Source organism: Diuraphis noxia, unplaced genomic scaffold, assembly GCF_037042655.1.
Source record: "Diuraphis noxia isolate RWA-SAM2 unplaced genomic scaffold, SU_Dnox_SAM2 contig0002, whole genome shotgun sequence".
In the NCBI taxonomy this organism is placed as follows: domain Eukaryota; kingdom Metazoa; phylum Arthropoda; class Insecta; order Hemiptera; family Aphididae; genus Diuraphis; species Diuraphis noxia.
In genome coordinates, this window is record NW_028301712.1 from 54,882,255 (window position 1) to 54,902,742 (window position 20,488).

At 29.8% G+C, this 20,488-nt stretch overlaps 1 protein-coding gene across 6 annotated transcripts in view; it reads left to right on the forward strand.

Moving 5' to 3' along the window:
* The window catches only part of LOC107162459 (uncharacterized), a 32,459-nt gene that overhangs the window by 10,582 nt on the left and 1,389 nt on the right, over positions 1 to 20,488 (forward strand). The window contains exons 2-6 of one of the 6 annotated variants that reach the window (XM_089219585.1): positions 1,582 to 1,711; positions 3,590 to 3,711; positions 10,475 to 10,888; positions 16,311 to 16,498; positions 17,710 to 17,986. In XM_089219585.1, coding sequence (XP_089075711.1) covers positions 3,648 to 3,711; positions 10,475 to 10,888; positions 16,311 to 16,498; positions 17,710 to 17,986 — 943 coding nt within the window. In that variant the 5' untranslated portion in view covers positions 1,582 to 1,711; positions 3,590 to 3,647. Of the gene's footprint in view, positions 1 to 1,387; positions 1,712 to 2,705; positions 3,086 to 3,589; positions 3,712 to 10,474; positions 10,889 to 16,310; positions 16,499 to 17,709; positions 17,987 to 20,488 lie in introns of those variants that run through there. The other 5 variants (XM_015509369.2, XM_089219584.1, XM_015509371.2 and 2 more) reach the window with 5 other exon arrangements.

Below are 20,488 nucleotides of genomic sequence, written 5' to 3' on the forward strand. Positions count from 1 at the left end.
TATACCGATACGGAGTTTATTACTCGACACTTGGGCAATAATTATAATTTTGATTTATCATTTCTTAGAAAAACAGTTCTATCTCCTATTATCTTAATCTTAAGTTGCACATATTTTAGATATCGGTGATCCTAATAATAAACGATGATCAATTTCGAATAGTTATAATATGTGTGACATATTCTTATTACATAGATTATGATTGTTGCTTTATAATTACTACCAATGATAATATCACGTTTATGGTATATTATAATTTGTAGGGAGAGAATAAAATTGGGTAAACGCAAGAAAGTACTTTAATTTACATTTTCAAATATTATAAACACGTGCTGTAATCAACGGAGTACGTGACAATATTATATTACTGATAAGATATCTTTTTTCGTTAACATACTAACAGAATGACTGATATAAATAAAAACTATAATAATATAAAACCACATTGATCTGATATAGTAGGTTTATGCTGTATAGAAGTTTCGTATAAATATTTGAAAACTCGATATCGAGTAGGTAGGTACTTAATCAAATAGAGTTATCTATCATACCCATTGTACCCGATTACTGATTTCAGTTAATCGTACGATCAAATATCATTAGTTTAAATATTATATTATAATAGGTAGCGCACACTTATCGAATATTGTTACTTTGGACCTCACGGCTTACACTATGTATAATTAATAATTATGTATAATCGAAATCATAATTTTTGTTGTTTGGTTAAAGAATATTAAGTTTGTCCTAGAAAAATCGAATGAAAACTTTAGTTATTTGAAAAAAAGTTAATTAACAACGGTTAAAAATTACACCGAATTTCAGAAAAATCACCAGTAACCTAAACTTTGCCTAATCGATTCATCCAATAAATACGAAAAGTGAATTTTAAATTAGTTATTGAAATAAAATGTTTATATATCTGTATTTTAATTACGAATTTTTTACAATCGTTTTATTGTTATTATATTATACGTAAATTATAATATTATAATGTTTTTATAACACACGCACATTAGGTACATTGTGTCGAACAAATTTTGTCAGTTGCGTTATTAATTTATCAGTCATTTCTCGTTTGGTCCAAAATAATCCACAAAGGTCAAAAGGATGAGTAGACTGCCACCACATTATCCATAAACCATTAATTCATAGTATGTATTATGAATATAGAACATTATTAGTTGATGCTTTCGTTTTTATAGTTATTACGATCGTGTAATACGATAACAATTTCTGTGCAGTATGTGTGTACGTCGATGATGAAGAATAACAATTTAACGAGTTTTTTCTTAGGTTTTATTATTCATCAGCAAACTGTTAGATTAGAACCATCTATCTGATAATTCTGTAACCTATTAAGCGATTAGATTAACGTGCCCAAACCACCGCGCACTGCATCGATTCATTCGTATATGTGTTCGGGAAAGAACGATAAAACCTCCGAAGGCTACGAAACGTTTCGTATACGTGTACGATATAATATTTAATATTACAATACACGTTCATTTTTCTTAGTTTTCCGTTCGGTTGAAATAAAAATAATTTTTAAATATTATTGTTGGAATTTTTTTTTATCAGTAATCGGTTAAGACTGAAAACATCGTTAAGTCGCAATCGTTCGACCCACTGATTGTTCGAGGACGTCCGCAGTATCGCAACACATCACCACATTTAGAGCCAAAATATTCATGAATCATGTACGTTACAGGTATACACGAGCTGTAAAGCTATAATTAATATTTTTGTTAATTTGTGTCCAATTTATAGTAGAGTAATAAAATAAATATACGATATTACGGCGGCGGCCGTTGTCGTTGTGTTTCTTCATCGATCGTAAATATATATCGATATCGATCGCCGCCGATTCGGGGAGGTACAATATCGTACAAAATCGTATAGTCGTGGATTCGTGGTATGCGAATTAAAGTTAAAGGGTGTGGAGTGGCAGCTTTTGTCATACACCGTTGGGCGTGAATAAACTGTAATATTTACGAAATCATCTTTTATCGGGTCGTTTCGCAAAGCAGTCCATTATTGTCCAACTATAAAATACGAGTATATCAACGGACAACGATAATCGTACATTTATCGTATATTTTAATAATATGATGATGGGTGTAAGTTGGGTTGTACTATTACGTTATCGCCTGCAGCACCGCAAGTACCTTTAGTACCTATACATAATATATTTTAATATATAAAAACACAGTCACCCGGATAATAACGATGCAGCGCCGACGCGTACCCATTATACCTATATAATATGCCTGCCTGCCTACCAGGCCGTGTAGTATACTGAAGTTCATTATTCTTTAAAACACAATGCCCACCAGTCCCACACCGAATTACCTTATCTATATCCATGTACACGAAAACAGCCTTCTTATCACATCGACATTAATTGTCCGAACCTGTGCACCAGCATATTTTGCAGCACTATAGGTGCCTATAATACTTATCTCTGTCGATTATATACCTTGTCGCCATGACGTAACCCTTCGTTAAAAGCTTATCTCTCTCTCTCACACACGCACACACACACACACACATACACGCACGCGCGCCTCTATAATGTATATAATAATAATAATAGTATAATGTATTATGTTGGTATACTATAATGTAATGTAATAGTATTACTTATGTACATAATATATATATAATATTATATGAGTCTTGTTTTTTACGAGTTAGTACATTCCTATACCGAAATACTACAACGGGCGACATAATTATACGACGTTATAATAATATACTATATAGTTGTCTGTGTGAACATCATGTACCTCCAGTTTGATCGACACATTCAGAATCTATTCGCGGTCATTAGTATTAATAACCGTATAGTATTGGCGTAATCGTAATCACGATCAAATTCATTTTTCCCTCCAAAAGTCGTTTTACATAACACGGATTTAGGTTAAACGATAACACATAACTATTTAGTATAGTCTAACATTGTAAGATATCGACACTTCGACACCGACGACACTTGGGCAGCGGGTTTCCTGGCTTGCACTTTCTAGAAATCCGCTGGACTACACCAGTTTAGACATGCAGATGATATGGTCCACACTTCTCGGTACGTTATTTATTTTTACGCCGATTTAGCATAACGAATTTCCAGCTAGAATTCTTTTAATTAATACTCGGAAGAGTTTCATCTGACCGTCACCTTCGTTGATTTTCCACCGGTAGTAATTCCATATGACCATATCCATACATTTATTATATCACAATGTATGCGTATAATCGTTTATTGTTATTTGTTGGTTATCTTATGACGTGCACCGCGACAATGTCCCGGAACGACTTTTTTACCCTCACTCTTGTATTTGAATATAACATAGTCGGTATAGGCAATACCGCGCAGCCAACCAGCCAGTCCCGTCCGCGAACGCTACGTATTATCACGATATAAAAATATTACCTAATGTTATTAAATAGATAGGTATTTTTTTATACGCACCACGTAAACATTACACGTTTTCACACAATGCGTGCCCTGCAGTTTAGATATATTTCGTAAAAACAATACTTCAACATTCATGATAATAATAACATTTATGTGTTCGTGTTTGACCAGGTGGAAAATTACCGTCCACGATTCGCGGTACAATAACCCGTGATCGGGCGATGAAGTCATGTTTCAATGTTCGTCGACGAGCACGGTCGGCGCCAACACAGGGGTCGTATCCAGTGACACGCGTAAGTAATCATAATATATAGAATATATACCCATAAACCCAACCCCGCGTATCTGCACCGAAGCCAAATCCTGCTATTGTCACCCCTTGCACGCACCCCGCAAGGGTTGTCATTATAATACCGCAGCCCCACCTATTAATTTGTCCTAAAGACTGATTCATGCGAGACATGGGTATAATAATAATAATATCATACGTCCTGAGTTATTCAAAATAATTCAACCGGTTTCAAATATAGTTGAACATTTTATTCTTAGGTTTAAAGTGATAATATATGATATTAGATGCGTTACAATATTATAACTAAAATAAAAGATAATGTACTATTACATCCAATGGCCATAGACGCCGCGGATAGTTGTTTAATAAAAAAAAAAAAATATTTAAATTTTTGTTCATGGTAGAACACTTATAAATGTTTTCTATATGAATGTTATACGAAATACGATCAACGTGTCTAATCAATAGCTAAAGTTATTCTAAATTTTCTCCAATACATCCTTTGTAAATGACCCCGCTAATCGCTTAACTCCTTTGTGGTTGATGATAATGGGGGTACGTATCTGGGCCTGGGGTACAATACCTTTTACATGTTCCCAAAATAAATAATCGCATGAAATCAAATCAGGCGATCAAGGGGGGCTAGGTTCCAAGAATCAGATAAATAATTTTTTATAACCTCGTACGATAACATCAGTTAGGTTGAACGTTATTTTTTACGTAATTTCCCAGTCCCTATATTAATTGTCGGTTTGTGCCCACCGGCCACCCGATCGTTATAATAATATAATATGTTATACCGGAAACAGCTAACCAATCGGTCTATACCCTTATTGCATTATTTACGACGTTAACATGTTTTTCGTCATCGTCTCGACGATTCGATTTATTATTTACACGGTTGGAACCACAGTTCTTGATGGTGATAATGAATACAGTCTGAAACGGTGAAAACTTTTTTATTTCATACTGGTATTTGTTGATAACCTGAGAGGTTTCAACGTATCAATATAAATTAATTTTAGATTCTGAACGAAGTGATGAATGTATTGATTTTACAATGATGTGTGTTTTTTTTTTTCTTGTGTCTGTGTACAGCATAACTAGTCGAAATAATGCTTCAATTTCAAACTTTGGGGGTGGTTTCCGATGTAAAAGTGAATATCCTTGGTGCATTATAAAAGGTCAAAAGTATACATTTTCCAACAGTTTTCAAAAAAATCGAGAAAAACAAAAAAAAAATGACAGAAAAACGGGAATTTTTACGCAAAACCAGTTTTCGACCAAATCGATATTTTTATATGGTTATAATTCAAAAACTAATCACTGTAAATACTTGAAATTTTCACCAAATGTTTATGTTAGTGTTATCTATATACAGTTTAATTTTCAAAAACTTTTTTGAGTTATTTATAGACCACTGAAATTTTCGATGTTTTTGAGAATTTTTTTTTGAAGTGTCGGTAAAAATATGTTGGAAGGCCAAAAAAACTTAAAAATTTAATACAAGGTTCCTTATGAGTTGTTATTATTGTAGCTAAAAAAAATTTTATAAAAATTTTTTTTTATAAGCGTTTATAGTTCAAATTTTTACGAAATCTGTCGAAAACGCGAAAATTTGCAAGTAATTTTGAAGTTTAAAAATCATAACATTTTTTGTGTTTATAACTAAGGATTAAGAATATAACACTAAGTTTTCCATAAGTTTTCCTTCAAGTAGCTATAGAGAAAACTCGAAGCGTTGTTATAGGAAAAATTTTAAGTGCGTTTGAATTTTAAATTTTTACGAAATAGCGTAACAATAACGATTTATCCTCAAACGAATTTAAATATTTGTTATTATTCAAAAAGTATAAGTCGTAGACACATGAAAATTTTACCAGTTATTTAGATTGGAATTTTCTTTACATGATTTAATTTTCAAAATATTTTGACTTTTTTTGAGATATTTATAAACAACTGAAATTTTCAATTTTTCAGAAATTTTTTTTTTGAAGTGTCGATAAAATTTTTTTGGCCCTATCAAAATACTTGAAAATTTAATATAGAGTTCGTCATAAGTTAGTCTAATAGTGATTAAAAAATTATAAGAATACATAGGCACAATTTTTTTTATTAGCATTTGATGTTCAAATATTGACAAAAATTCGTCAAAACCATGAATATTTTTTTTTGTGTTTGTCATTACGTTATGGGGCAGTAAAAATGCTTCAACTTTTAACTTCAGTACCTTGTTAAATCAGAAAGTAAATCTAGTTGATTTTTTAGGGAATCAAAAGTAAAAAATTCTTAATATTTTTCTAAATAATCGGGATAAACAAACTAAAAATTAACGGAAAAACAGGAAATTTAAAACCTTATACTAAGGGCATTATAGAGGTTTGCTATTTCAATAATACGTCTATAATATCTCCCACATTATCATTCATCATAGCTATACATACCGGATACAAGCCCGTGGGTCTGCACGGCCAAATACTTTTGAAAACCTACATCAGGGATATTACGTGTGTTGTATCATTCAAAATATGAAGACGATAATTTTTTCCCTTCATCAACTCACTCCATATGGATACATTAACGATATATATATATATATATATATATATATATTATAAATACAACAAAATTCATGTACTAAAAATGCTAGATATTTTTAGATTAAGAACTTCGTTATTGTTGTATTGTGGGCTCTAAAACATTTTATCATGATCATTTTCCTAATATTTAAGTTGGTATCTAGTATCTTTTGTTTGTTTTTGAGGTTCAACCGACGACGCCGCGGGAATCGCTTTCGCATTACTGCCGCGACAAAGTATCTAGTATATACTTTTTCCAATATCCATCTTTGAGATACATAATAATATGCCATAGTGGTGGGCGCCATTCGTTATTCGGATTTGTTAAATATGGATTTAGTAAATTTCACGATATATCTGGATTATTAAACTCAATTTTTGTTCAATTACTCATTTTTATATATTAATAATATTTAATTCTATAACATAATATTCGAACATAGGTATACCAAATTTCGAAGGCATTTCAATTACCAGTGATATCATAAAACTTAAGTATTAATTTATTGTTAAATTTTCATTATAATAAAATAAAATAATTTATTTTATCATACATTAAAAATAATTGTAAGTCTAGAGTCTCATAAAAAGCAAATCCATAAATCCGGATAATTCAAATATTCGAATTTCATGCCCATCCCTAATATGTTACAGTTACAAACACAGTAAAATGAACAGATGGGAATTAAAATTTAAAATTATCTTAGTATGTGAGTTGTCGATAAATTAGAAAGATAAAAAAAAAATTACCTTCATCGAAAGTTTTGTATTGATAGGGGTAGGTCACAACGGTGCCCATACGATCGGCTACCTTCATGTTATCGGAAAGTTTTGTCGTTATATTATCGTTATTTATATGCGTTTATGATAATATTATGCTCGCTGGCATTCATTTTGTATAATATATAGCATGAACGAAATATGGTGTGCTTGTGTGTAATGATTAGGACACGCATTATAAAAATCAAAAAGTACCGATAAGACCGATTAAGAAAACGTTGTATTGCGTTATCGATTTGATTTTTACGCCTTGACCTTTGACACGTCGTTCCACTGCGAGTCCCGCTCTCGCAACAATACAAATACACACACTCACACACTTTGGGCGTTATAATAAATAATTTCGACTGATGTATATAATATTATACGTTTTATGTGTGTACATGAGATCTTAACACATACCTATACACACAAATATTAATATATATATATATATTAAAATATCACATGGGACAGCGCCGTTTGAGTATTCTTTCTCGTTTCCCCGTCTTTTATCAAACAATATAATATTATACAATTGACATATTATTATTATATTTTTAATTTTTAAAAGCAATCTCAGATCGCGACGAAATGCGACAATTATCATTAGTCCGCTGTGTGCGATTACGCACGCGATTAGCCGTCGTCGTGTCGGTTTGAAAACGTTTTTATTGCACTCTCGGACCGCACGTAGAAACTAGTTCATAAATTATAAAATTTAAGATTTAACTAATTCATAAACGGATATGACATTGTATGTTTCTTTTTACCTTTTAAAGTTTTCTTCGCAAAAATTAATTTCTAATTATTATTATATTTTAAAAGTTTGGTGCTATACGTAAAAGTACGTTTTTTCTGTACACATAATATATATATATGCACAGAAGGTAAGAGATATAGAGACTATTTTAGAAGTTAGATATCAGATTACATGACCAAATCGTAGATATATTTTCCACTTATTTTATCGAGTTTGAAATACCAATATAATAGTATTATAGATTAACTTATGAACAGCTGTTCGCTGCTATTAATAAAATAGTATACTATATTATATTATGCTTACTGTTTAGCATTAACATTATAAATTATAATATTCAAAATTAAAAAGTAAAAACGAAGTCGTAGATTAACATCTAATATCCTAATGGTTTCTATAAATTACACTTTATTTTAAAAACCAAGTATTATAAAATATAGAATATAATAATTAGGAATTCAGTTTACAAAATTGATAAGTAAATTTTTCGATCTCAATTCGTGACTCGTAATATGTATAATAATATTAAAATAACTTGACGAAATAGTAAAAATTATTAATAATTTACTTTAAAAGCTATATTATGTAAAAAAAGTATTACAGTTGTGAATAAATAATGCATATTTTTACTAATAAATATTTTAATGCAATTTGGTAATTGCTGCTTAGGTATTATATCGTATATATTGTATAATATTACCGTAAAAACGCCATAACTCATCGGATTATTATTTTTCTATGCTGTCCTTAATCTTGAAACTGGATCAAATAGTGTTTAACTCAATAGAGAGAATGAATATAATATTAAAATTATTTAATTATGTTTTTATTTCGTTGAATGTTGTTTTTCATAGAATTTTAATAATAATGTCAACTATTGTACTTCTGTTACTCAGAATGTGAAACTTTGAAGTCTATGACTGTATTTTTTTTACATTAGAATATGAAAAACTTTTTTTTTTGAAAAAGTCCATTTTTTTTTTTTTTTTTTTTTGATACTCAGACAATTCACTTAATTTTTCGAGTACCTATTGAGTTCCTGAGTTCTTGAATCACCTTTGAAACAAACCAAAATTCTATTACATGTATATAAAATGTGCATAAATAGGTGACAAGTCAGCATAACTATAGATGACCTAATCTAAAGAACGCGTGCAACATGTCCGGTTTCCGATATTTCTTATTTAACGATTGGAAATTCACAATGATTGTACATTTTTTTTTATCGATTACTCATTTTTCATAAATTAATAGAAGTAAGCAGTACGTGTCGATTATTTTTTCATGATCTATGATGCATTGGACATTCAACGGCTCTTTCGAGGTTTTAAATTGATTAATAAAAAATATTATGCTCTTATCAATACACTTTCATTGTCTTTCTCAATCACTATTAGGTAACATGAATTATTCACTTAACCTCATTTTAAATATTATAATTACCCGGTGATTCCCAATAAACACAATTATTTAATTATTATTATTATTATTTTTTTTTTTGATAGTTTTAAAGTAAAAATAATTTTTTTAAAATAATTTTTCATTGTACTCGCCGATAACGACTTTAATCCATAAAATATGTATAACGTTATGGTTAACTCATATTAATTATAACATAAAATCATTTTTTTCAAACTGCAGTAGTCCTAAGAACATATATATTATTATGCTTAGTTTGATGTGCATTGCAAAATCTATAGCTTCATAATATAATATATTATTAGATGAGCAGAGAAGTTGTAGTCCTAAAAAGTACCAAATATTCGAGCATTTATGCACTTAAAAGCCCTATCTTCTTCTTCTTCTTCGGTTTTCAAAGGCCATTGAGGCCCATTACCGCAACACAAACTTGCTTCCATCTATCTCTGTCCTGCGCTATTGTTCCTCCATCTCGTATTCCAATCTCTGCTAAATTCTTCTCCACTTTGTCAATCCACCTTTGTTTCGGCCTGCCAAGTGGTCTTTTTCCCTGGGGTTTCCATTTTAAAACCGCTTTCAGAAGACCATTTGACCTCCATACATGACCGGCCCATGCCATTCTCCTATTTTTTAATACTGCTACTATGTCTGGCTCTTTATATAATTGTTGTATTTCTATATTATTTCTTTTCTCGTATTGTTGTGTCATGTTATTTACTTAAAAGCCCTATATTATGATTAATATGTACTTAAAATATTTTTAGCGATTATATTTAAAAGTATTAATAAAATAAATAACATACAGAATAACAGATAAAGTCGAAAAATTGTATAATTTAAATATATTTTATATACCTAATTACCAAATAAACAAACTACATTATTCTTAATTAAACCTTAACTATTTTTTATTGATTTACTTTTTAATCATTTTATATTTCTTCTTTTGGCACTAAAAAGATGTCAGTGTGAAAAAAATTGATTTAAAAAAAGTCTAAAAGAGTATAAATTGTATATAAAAGTGTAAAATAACCCTAAAATAAAAAAAAACGCAAGATATGCAAAATTAAATTTCAAAACTAGCTCTGTGAAAGCATGAAACGCATTTGTTTCGTATTCTCTGCTATTTTTGTGACTGTGCAAAACAATTTTAGCAAATAATACAAGTCCTCTGCCCTTTAAATTATTATAATATTATATGAACAAATGTAGTAGATTGCTTGCATTGGTCTTTGTGGTTGCAGAAAACGGTTACCGCGGTCATTACCATCACGATCGAATAGTGTACGTTCCGTCGTCAAAGCCAAATAATATGTTCGGTCTTGCGCACCACCAGTACAACGCACCACCGCCGGCGCCGCTGCCGCTGCCGCCACCGTCCACGGCCGGCACCGGAGTGCCAGAGGCCACCACGCACTCGTGGCAGAACGCACCGTCCCGGATACAGAGCAGTAGTCACCACGTCCCGGCTGCCGCCAGTTCGCCGGCCACCAACAGCGGTGGTGGGATTCCCGCTGGTGGACACCCGAATGTCGTCCCGATGTCGTCATCGTCGTCAGCCACCCCGCCGTTCTATCAGAGTGCCGCCGCTGCCGCAGCCGCCGCGGCCATTATGTGGCCAAATCCCACGACTGCCGCATTCCAAGCTCATCATTACGGTACGACCATATCAATTAATAGTTAATATTACATGAAATAATCACATGATGACATTTTAATGTTTCGATTCATGATATAACTAATATAGTTTGAAATATCATGATTCCATTGTTATTATTGATATTTAATATTAGTAAGTTTTTTTTTGATATATTTTTAATGCTTAATAATTATTAATTTTTTTGGCGAGTGTTTAATTATTATTAAGAACAAAGATCGATTATCGAACGCTCATAATTTTTCGACATTACTCGAGAATAACTAAGTTTGAATTCGAACATTTCAAAATATGATGATTTAAAAAGTTCGTATAAAATCGAATTGAATATAATATTGAAGTAGATGGTTTAATCTCAAAGTAAAGATAGACATGGGATTGTATAGTTATCACTGTTATCAGTTAACATCTTCTAAGACGTCCTTGCTCGTGACGACTGATGTTAACACATTAACACAGAATTTTTAATTTATTGTTACCAAACTGCTCTTTTTCATCCGTACGATTGTATAAAACAAAATTTTTTTTTTTCATATAAATATTTTATTATTCTATATTACGACAAAAATTCTATTTTATCAAAATTTAGATACAAACTTTGTTATTTTTGAAATATATTACCTAAACATAAAAAACACATATTTTTATATAGATAATTTTATATATTATTATATAGTCATCACGTTGATATGTGTACATGTAATAAAAATAATTATTAATAACATAATATAATATTGTTCGTATTATTAAATTTTTTGTTTGTATACCTAGTCATGAAAACAATTTTATCTAAACTTTCTTTAAAATGTATCATTCATGGTTTATGGTTTATACATTTTATGTATTTTTGGATTACAATATTATATATCTGTATTCGTATTTAATCAAAGAATACAGTGTTCATTCTGCTAATTTTTATATTTTAATAAGTAATTCCCTATCAAAACCTTACCGTAAAAACCTATTTAACTATAATTTAAAACTAAGATAGTATTACCTTTACTTATATGATGTATTATTTTAAATTTTATTATATTTTACTCGATAGTCATGAGTTTATATCTCATTAGTTGTAGACTTGGAAATTGATGGAAAAATTTAAATATCAAATAACATTCAAACGTATTTTATACTGTCGTAAATTTTAAACAATCAAAGAATTATTATTATATAATTAATTTTCAATACGTTGATTAATCAAATAAAAACACTATTAAACCATCTATAGTGTTTTTGTTCTTAGACCAAATAAGAAATTTGATCATCAATAATATAATCCAAACTTCATTGTTTTAATAATGATATCACCATATTTCTTATAAATTATATAGATGTGAGTTAATAGTATTGTATATTTGCTATTCAGGTGTGTACTTGGTACGTTAATATGTAAATAATAAATATTTTTGATTATAATCCAACTGACTTTTTCAAGTCACTGTTAATTTTTATAAAATATTGATGTTAAAATGAAAAACAGTTGGTCATATATTACTAGATTATTAATTATATTATGATTAAAAATAAGACATAATTATAAGATTAACGATATTATAATCAATCTTAAAAAGAAAATGGACATGGACGATTCTCATCGATCATTGTATGTCTGTAGGTTTACTGTATATTTTATAAACACATATTTTGTTACCTACTTAGATATCTTAAATTGTTTTATTGTTATAAGTATCAATATACCATTTAATGAACTGTTATACGTTTATATATTTCACTAAACATTATGTAGATACACAATATACATATATGTACTATATATTCCGTTTCACTATAATATACCATCATAATAAACATAGTAAATAAATAAATAAGAATATTTACTAAAAACATTTTAGATTAGGTAGGTACTTACCTTATGTACGAAATTAATTTTAGGTTCATTATAGAAATAAAAATATATCTAGGTAGTAGGTACCAATCTTATTGCACAGCACACATAGCTAACACTGTGGCTAACGTTTTAATCAAATAAAATACAATTATGTATATAATATGCTTTAATTAAATGTCGCTTTAGTTTCAACTGAAGTATTATATTCTTTGTATATCGTAATAATAACCGTTGGAAGTTAAGAAGTGAGATTTTTTTTGATTTTTTAATTATGTTTTCTTTATCGTTTTAATTTTTTTATGATATGTACAGTCAATGCGTTCGCACGAAACTCGTGACTCAAGATCAGTAGGTATACGTGTAACTCGTTTAAACACATAATTTATTGTATAAATTCGTTTTGCCTTTACTGCAATGAACAACATACTTCTCTAGACCACTTTACCAAAATGTCTTGTAAAAATGGATCCTATCCTAAAGCAATAATCATTAACTGCTTTTCAGATTGAATTTTGAATTTTGAATCAATGATATGGTCATTAATATAGAGTCATAGAGATAATAACGCAGTGGCGTCATTTCAGGTTTTGAAAGGGGGGTTGGGCAAAAATTTTGACCGGCCCCATAGAACATAATTAAAAAAAAAACCACTCGCTAAATACAGCACCTAAATTGTATGCTAATCATTTTTTCAGTTGCATGTATTCATTAATTATTGATTGCTACTTATTATTAAAAACTTGAATATATAATATAATTCAGTAAGTTCTCGTCACTGTTTATAAACAGATACTATAGTATCTTATAATATAAAAGTATACTGTAAAACTAATTTGTATTTATCAAGTTCTTTCTACCAATCTACTAGGTGTGATTACTATTGTAAATTCCCTTCTCGATAACATCCGTGGTGCTTATTGTATAAATTATATGTATAAGTATAATAACATTCATAATGACATTCTATCGGAATATAACGTTATTCGCCGGCCATTAACCTTATTTGTATACAAATGTAGGAATTATCGTGAGTTTTTAGTGAATCTCGTTAATAACCGAATGAAATTTAAATGCTGATAATAATAACGAGATCGATCGAATAGAGGACATATTTTATTTTATTAATATTAATTGGAATAAATTTCTGGTTTAAAACTATAACTATCTAATTGTACATTTGTACCTAAGTATTTGGCAAATAACGTGATTGGTGAATAAATATTTTTTCCGTTTTAACGTAATTTATCGCAGCACAATATTTTTTATCTGTTCATCAAAATTAAATATTTTGTACATTTCTACAGCGTCTTTATTCATCAATTCACGATTTTTTTATCGTTTTACATGTATCTATTAGTTGAGCTGTATGTTTTCTTTATAATATTATCATTGGTAAATTAGCGTTCATATCAATATTATAATATTATCACTTACCAGTAATTGTTAAAGTAAAATAATACTCGTTGAAGTATATACTCTCAGTAACCAGTAGGTACTTATAGATACTTACTATTACTAACGATTTTGTACACAGTACATAGTTTATTTCTATTTTGATATATAAGTATAGGTATAAATAAACTTCAAATCGTGTAAAATATTACAAGCTTAATTTAATAATATAGTAAATAATGCATTATAATAAAGTGTACCTATTTAGAAAGACAAGATCATGACTATAAATCGTGATACATTAATATATATACATATATATACAATATTTGTACGAATATATTACACGCATTTTTGTTTTTTTAAATTTTGATAATCAACTTAATTAGATAAAATAACTTTTTGTACCTATTATATTGCCTATCATGCTTGAGTAGGTAGATATTACAATTAAGTTTGTAGAAATAAGTAATAATAATAATATCTGATTAATTTATATAAACTCTAACTCGAACTCAAAAATAAATTCAAATGAACAGGAGAACAATATTGAATAACTTAAATATAAGATCTATTTTATGTACAATAGTGTATATTATATAACTGTATAAGTAGTGCACGAAATGTGGAGTAGACTATTTAAAATTGGATTATTGTCATTTTAATTTATTATGAGTTTTAATAATAATGAATTTGAACAACGTAAACTTTTTACGAATAATCATGTTTATGATATATTATAATCACATATACAATAAATTGTTTTTCTTTATCTCTAATATTTTTTTAGATTATCTAGCCCTCTTGAACAAACATTATACAAATAGTTTCAATTCAAAACTAAACTACTAGACATTTCAAAACATAATATAGTAGTTAGATAAACGTGTTTGTTTCTGTAGTGTCATAGCAAACGGTTAATATATAGGAAAATAGGTTATTTGATTCTTTCCGTAGTTTATGTTCATCTTTTGTATTTATTTTCAATAATACTTTAATGATTGGTAATATTTTTAAACTAAGTTCGTCAAAATTATCATTCATTAGGAATCAACTACGACCACAAAGTTTCTTGAAATAAATCGATATTTCAATTTGTAAGTACGCAATAAATATTTTGTAGCGATTTTTAAAAAGTAAAGAATGTTTATCGGAAATAACAATACAATTATTTTAAATTTAGTTTATTTTAAAAATCGTCAGCGTAATAGGTACTTAAGAATAACAAATATGTATGTAAAATCACGCATTATGATCGTTGATGATTAACGTTAAATATTTATGAAAAAACTAATTTATCTAATACCGTAAATTAAATGTTACCAGACTATACTCCGGTAGGTAGTGGCTTTTTATATAGGTAATTGGTGGCCTATTATAGAAGTATGCATGTGCATATGTTTAAGTGTGGGTTTATGTTCACACAAGTCGGATCACTGGTCCAGACGATTACCGATCGACTACCGTTTTGCTGGCGACGACGACGCGCGACGACCCGTTGACCGGTTTCTTCTTCATATTATTCATTGTCGTCACGGTTGTCGTTGTCGTGTGTTGGCGCTTCGAAGACGGCGGTGGCGTTAATATTGTAGGTGTATATAATATATACTATTATGGAATACAAAAAAATACAAATATTTTAAAAAACCCCACCGACCTCCGATCCGATCGGAACATGACAAATTACTCAACCAGAGGGACCAAACACGATCAATTAGTCCCGAGTGCCTTAACCGGTTGCTCACCCCTTCCCCCTTCACGCAGTACGCACGTATTGTAATTTATGTTTGGCGCCATAAGGTTTTAAGATACACTCATGCACGCACACTTTTTATTTTATTTTATTTAATACATTTAGGTATACATTATTATTATTTTTTTTTATTTTATTATTATATTATTTGGTTTCACGACATATGCGCCGCATATGCGTTCGATCGTGTCTTCTTTTATCTATTAACGTTCAGAAAATGTGTTCACACGGAATTCTTCGCTGTCGAATCTTCTTTACAATATAGTAATAAGTGTAGGCACGGCCTCTTTCCAGGTTCCATGTGTTGCTATGATCAAAATGCGAAATTCCATGTAAACTGTGATAATTATTGCACCTCGCGAAAAATAATAATGCGATACAGGACTTGGTGAATGGTCGTCTACAACGTTTTTTATTGTTGTGTTTCAGACGCCGGAATGGATTTGCAGTTCGGTGACGGTCGGGAGTGCGTCAACTGCGGTGCGATTTCCACACCGCTGTGGCGACGTGACGGCACCGGACATTATCTGTGCAACGCGTGCGGACTGTACCACAAAATGAACGGCATGAATAGGCCGCTTGTCAAGCCTGCCAAAAGATTAGTCGCCTTCGAGACTGTGAGTTTAGATACCTCTATTTTAGTACAGTGTATTCAAACACCCTGTTAATTATTATTTATTACAGACGCTTAAACGTTATTAACAGCATAAACCTCACAAGTCCCGTCATCGATAACCTTATTATAATAGGTATCTATAATATGTTTTATACATGTTACGAGTTCTACTTTTACAACTTTTTTTTTAAACGTGCTCCACGTATTTTTCGCACATAAGTTACACGTTTGACGATATATTAGGGAGTGTCGAAGTCACAAATTTACTTTTAGGGAATTCTAACACACATGTATAAAATATTTATGTAGCCGTTATTTTAATTGAAAATTCATATACTAGGTATACGAGTATAAATATACACACACACACTATATATTAATCTCGAATGGACTCAGATGTTATGATTCTAATTAATCATTTATATTTTAACAGAAATGAATCCTTAAATCCTAGGTAAGTGTCTATCAAATCATACGTTTAATGGTTTCATAATTTTTTTAATAATAATTTGAAATATAGGTAATAATACCCAGTCCACATTTATTGATGTTTATACATTTTTACAACTTAAGTAACCATATTTTTTATAAAGATTTACTATTTTGTTTATTTGATTATTATTAAGTTATATATAGGTCAGTGCCAGTACCTATATGACACGAAAGCTGTAATTTAAACCTATTTTTTCCCCTAACAAGTTACAGCCAAATGTTTAGTAATTAATATAATGAAATTCGAAGATGCAAAATACGTGCATGTATTAGTTCAACACTGTTCAATACACATTTTTGTTAAATCACTATTCAAGAATGTGTGCATTTCATTTGTGTCTAGGCTTTTATCCTTAATTTAATTATTATCACTCATGTGATAGTAAGAATTATTATTATTACAATGATTTTTGTTTTGGAGAAATTTGGTGTCTCGATTAATTAATTATTAATGTCTAGACGAAGTTCAATTTTGTGTTTTTATTTTAAATATCAAGTATTAGAACTCTGAATACAAGTAGTTCACTTATTTGTTTATATTTTTGTGTGGGTGTGGGGGGGGGGGGGTGGCAAGCTTTGTGGAAACAATTTACATGTGAGCATGTATAGTGGTTAATAAACTCGAAAAAAAGATAGTTCACTTTTTACGTTCATTTTAATCGTTGTATTAAATTGTCAATTATCGTATAGTACCTATATTTAAATTGATTTTCTCCGTAGGCATCCAACAGGCGCCTCGGTCTGTCATGTACGAATTGCGGTACCCGAATGACCACCTTGTGGAGGAGAAATAACGACGGCGAGCCCGTGTGCAACGCGTGCGGTCTGTACTACAAACTACATGGCGTCAACAGGCCGCTGACGATGAGGAAGGATGGTATCCAGACAAGAAAGAGGAAACCTAAGAAGCAGCCTTCGTCGTCGTCTTCTTCTTTAAACGGTTCGTCAAATTTGGAGAACCATAAACAATCTACTTCCGCGGCCATAGATCTATTAGGTTGGTGTAAACATCGTTCGGCTGATATAACAGAGTTTTTAAGAACATTTAAAATTTAAAAAAAAGAAAACTTATACATATACGGTAAAAAAATCAGGAGATTCGTAGCTAAAAATATAGTAGGTAGTGGAGAGTATAGTCATTAGCCGATTCGAGGCGTATAACCAGGTGATAAAAAAAATAATGATCGATTGACCTGAAGCTAATAAACCTACGAAGGAAATTATAATAGTTTACAAAATATATCAAGAGATACCTATCTCGTCATTAAAATGTTTTACGGTGATAAAAATAAGTGGTTGTAGATAATTAAAACTTTAAGTTGTATATATAATATGACAATGAAATGAGATAAAACTATAATACCTAAGCTATAAACAGCGTTAATACTCTATAGTCGATTGTACTAAACTATAACATATATTATATTATTAATTGTTATATACGTTTGAAAACGGTTTTATAAATAGTAGGTAGTTGTAAAATAAAAATATTTATTATTTTGTTCACCCCGAGTCCGAATCACGGAGGTAAATAATATTATTTTTTAAAATAAAATATGTTTTAGGTTGAAATTATTGAAATCAGATTCAGATCCATTAGAAGCGTGGATTACCTACTCGTGGATTACTTCTAATTCAGTCCTATGATTATTGATTTCAATCATAATATTATACATGTCGCAAATCCATAATATTATTCTTTTAATAATAATTGAATTTATCGCAACAACTTTAACTTTAAATTTCTTGTAGATTTTAAAATCTATATTCCATATTATGTTGTATTGATTACGAACCACTCGAATGACGAATTCCTCTTGGTTGGTTCTAAAAAGCAGATTTCACTTATCATTTTCAGCCGTGGTTACGTCCAGACAACATTTTATTACTTAAATGCATAGACTATGGAGTATGGACACTATATAGTATATAGACGGAGAATCCGGACAATGCGCGGGCTGGTGGTGTAGTATCGTCATATATATATATATATATATATATATATATATATATATATATATATCGCAGTTATACATACAAATAAAATAAAAATTCTTGTGCGCATGTGCACTCACGTCAGATTGCTGAAACTATAGCCGTGCTCCGTCTAGTAGTATAGCCTGGCTAGGATTTAATACAGTTTCACATAAAAGCATATAGTACAAAGTGAACTTGAGATAAGATAAACATATCTACAGTTTTAACACTTTTAACAATGTCTATTATCGGTAAAAAAGACCAAACTTGCAACTATTCATTAATTTCAGTAATTAATCATAGTACCTATAATGATACTTTAAGTGTCATATTATAAAACTATATGATATTTCAAACAAAGATAAGTTTAAAAATAATGTCAAAAACAATTAAATAAGTATAATATACAATTTCGGTTTTACGTTAAAATTGCTGGCTTATAGACTTTTAGCATATGCATCTTTTTTTACACATATACCTATTAATAAGGATAATTAAATAAATACTTAGGTCAAATGAAAATTATAATTGAAATCCAAAATTGTATTCACCATAATTTATGATTTTTTCTTTACAGAGCATAATATAATAATATAAGCAGTATATAGTATTTTAATGCCTTTTTTTATTCAACAAAAAGAAAAAATCACAAAAATTTAAATGACTATTATAATAACATTTTGTAAATATTTTGTGCTTTCCCCATAATAAGCTTAGAGTTTGGTACTCCTCATCGTCACCACAAATGATGACTTTTACACAATATTGAAGTTACGATGATGACATTTATTTTATTTTAAATTCATATTTATATACATATGAAATATTGGGCCTCATTGAGAAGACTCGTGTATTTGTATGGAATATCGAAGACATTTATATGGAATCACCAAAATTAAACAAAAAGAGATAAATTAATGATAAAAATATTATCTACATAATAAAATTTAAATTTAAAAAATGCAGTCATCAATTAAAGAAAAGAGTTTCTTTGTGCATTTTTAGTATATTATTTTTGTGCGTAACTGGTATGTATATTGTATAATATGTACTACTACGCGTGTCTCTTAGAGTTTAAAATACCTTCTGTCTTTTTTTTTTCGTTTAAACCGACCGAGAGGTGGCTCTATGTGAACAATACTACTCCTCTGTTTACAATTTACAATACATTAATATATTGCAGGCACTTACTTAACACATTACACATACAATAACGGTTGCTTCACCTTACAAAATAAAAATATTAATACAATAAATAAATAAGAATCATTTTGGATAGTCCGTCAGTCTTTTCGCGGTCCACTGTCGCGTGCATCTACATGTGAGAGCTCAGTCGATCGTCGCGGGTGCCAATAAATTGGCTCTTTCTTCGGCCTCGGCTATCATTTCATCCTTGCAGCTTAATATGTTCTCTACCATATCCTAAAAAGAGTTTACATACCTATCTAACTTATAATTATTATCACATGGACAAGTTAAATATCAGTAAAGTGATCATCTAATAACAGATGAATTAACGCGA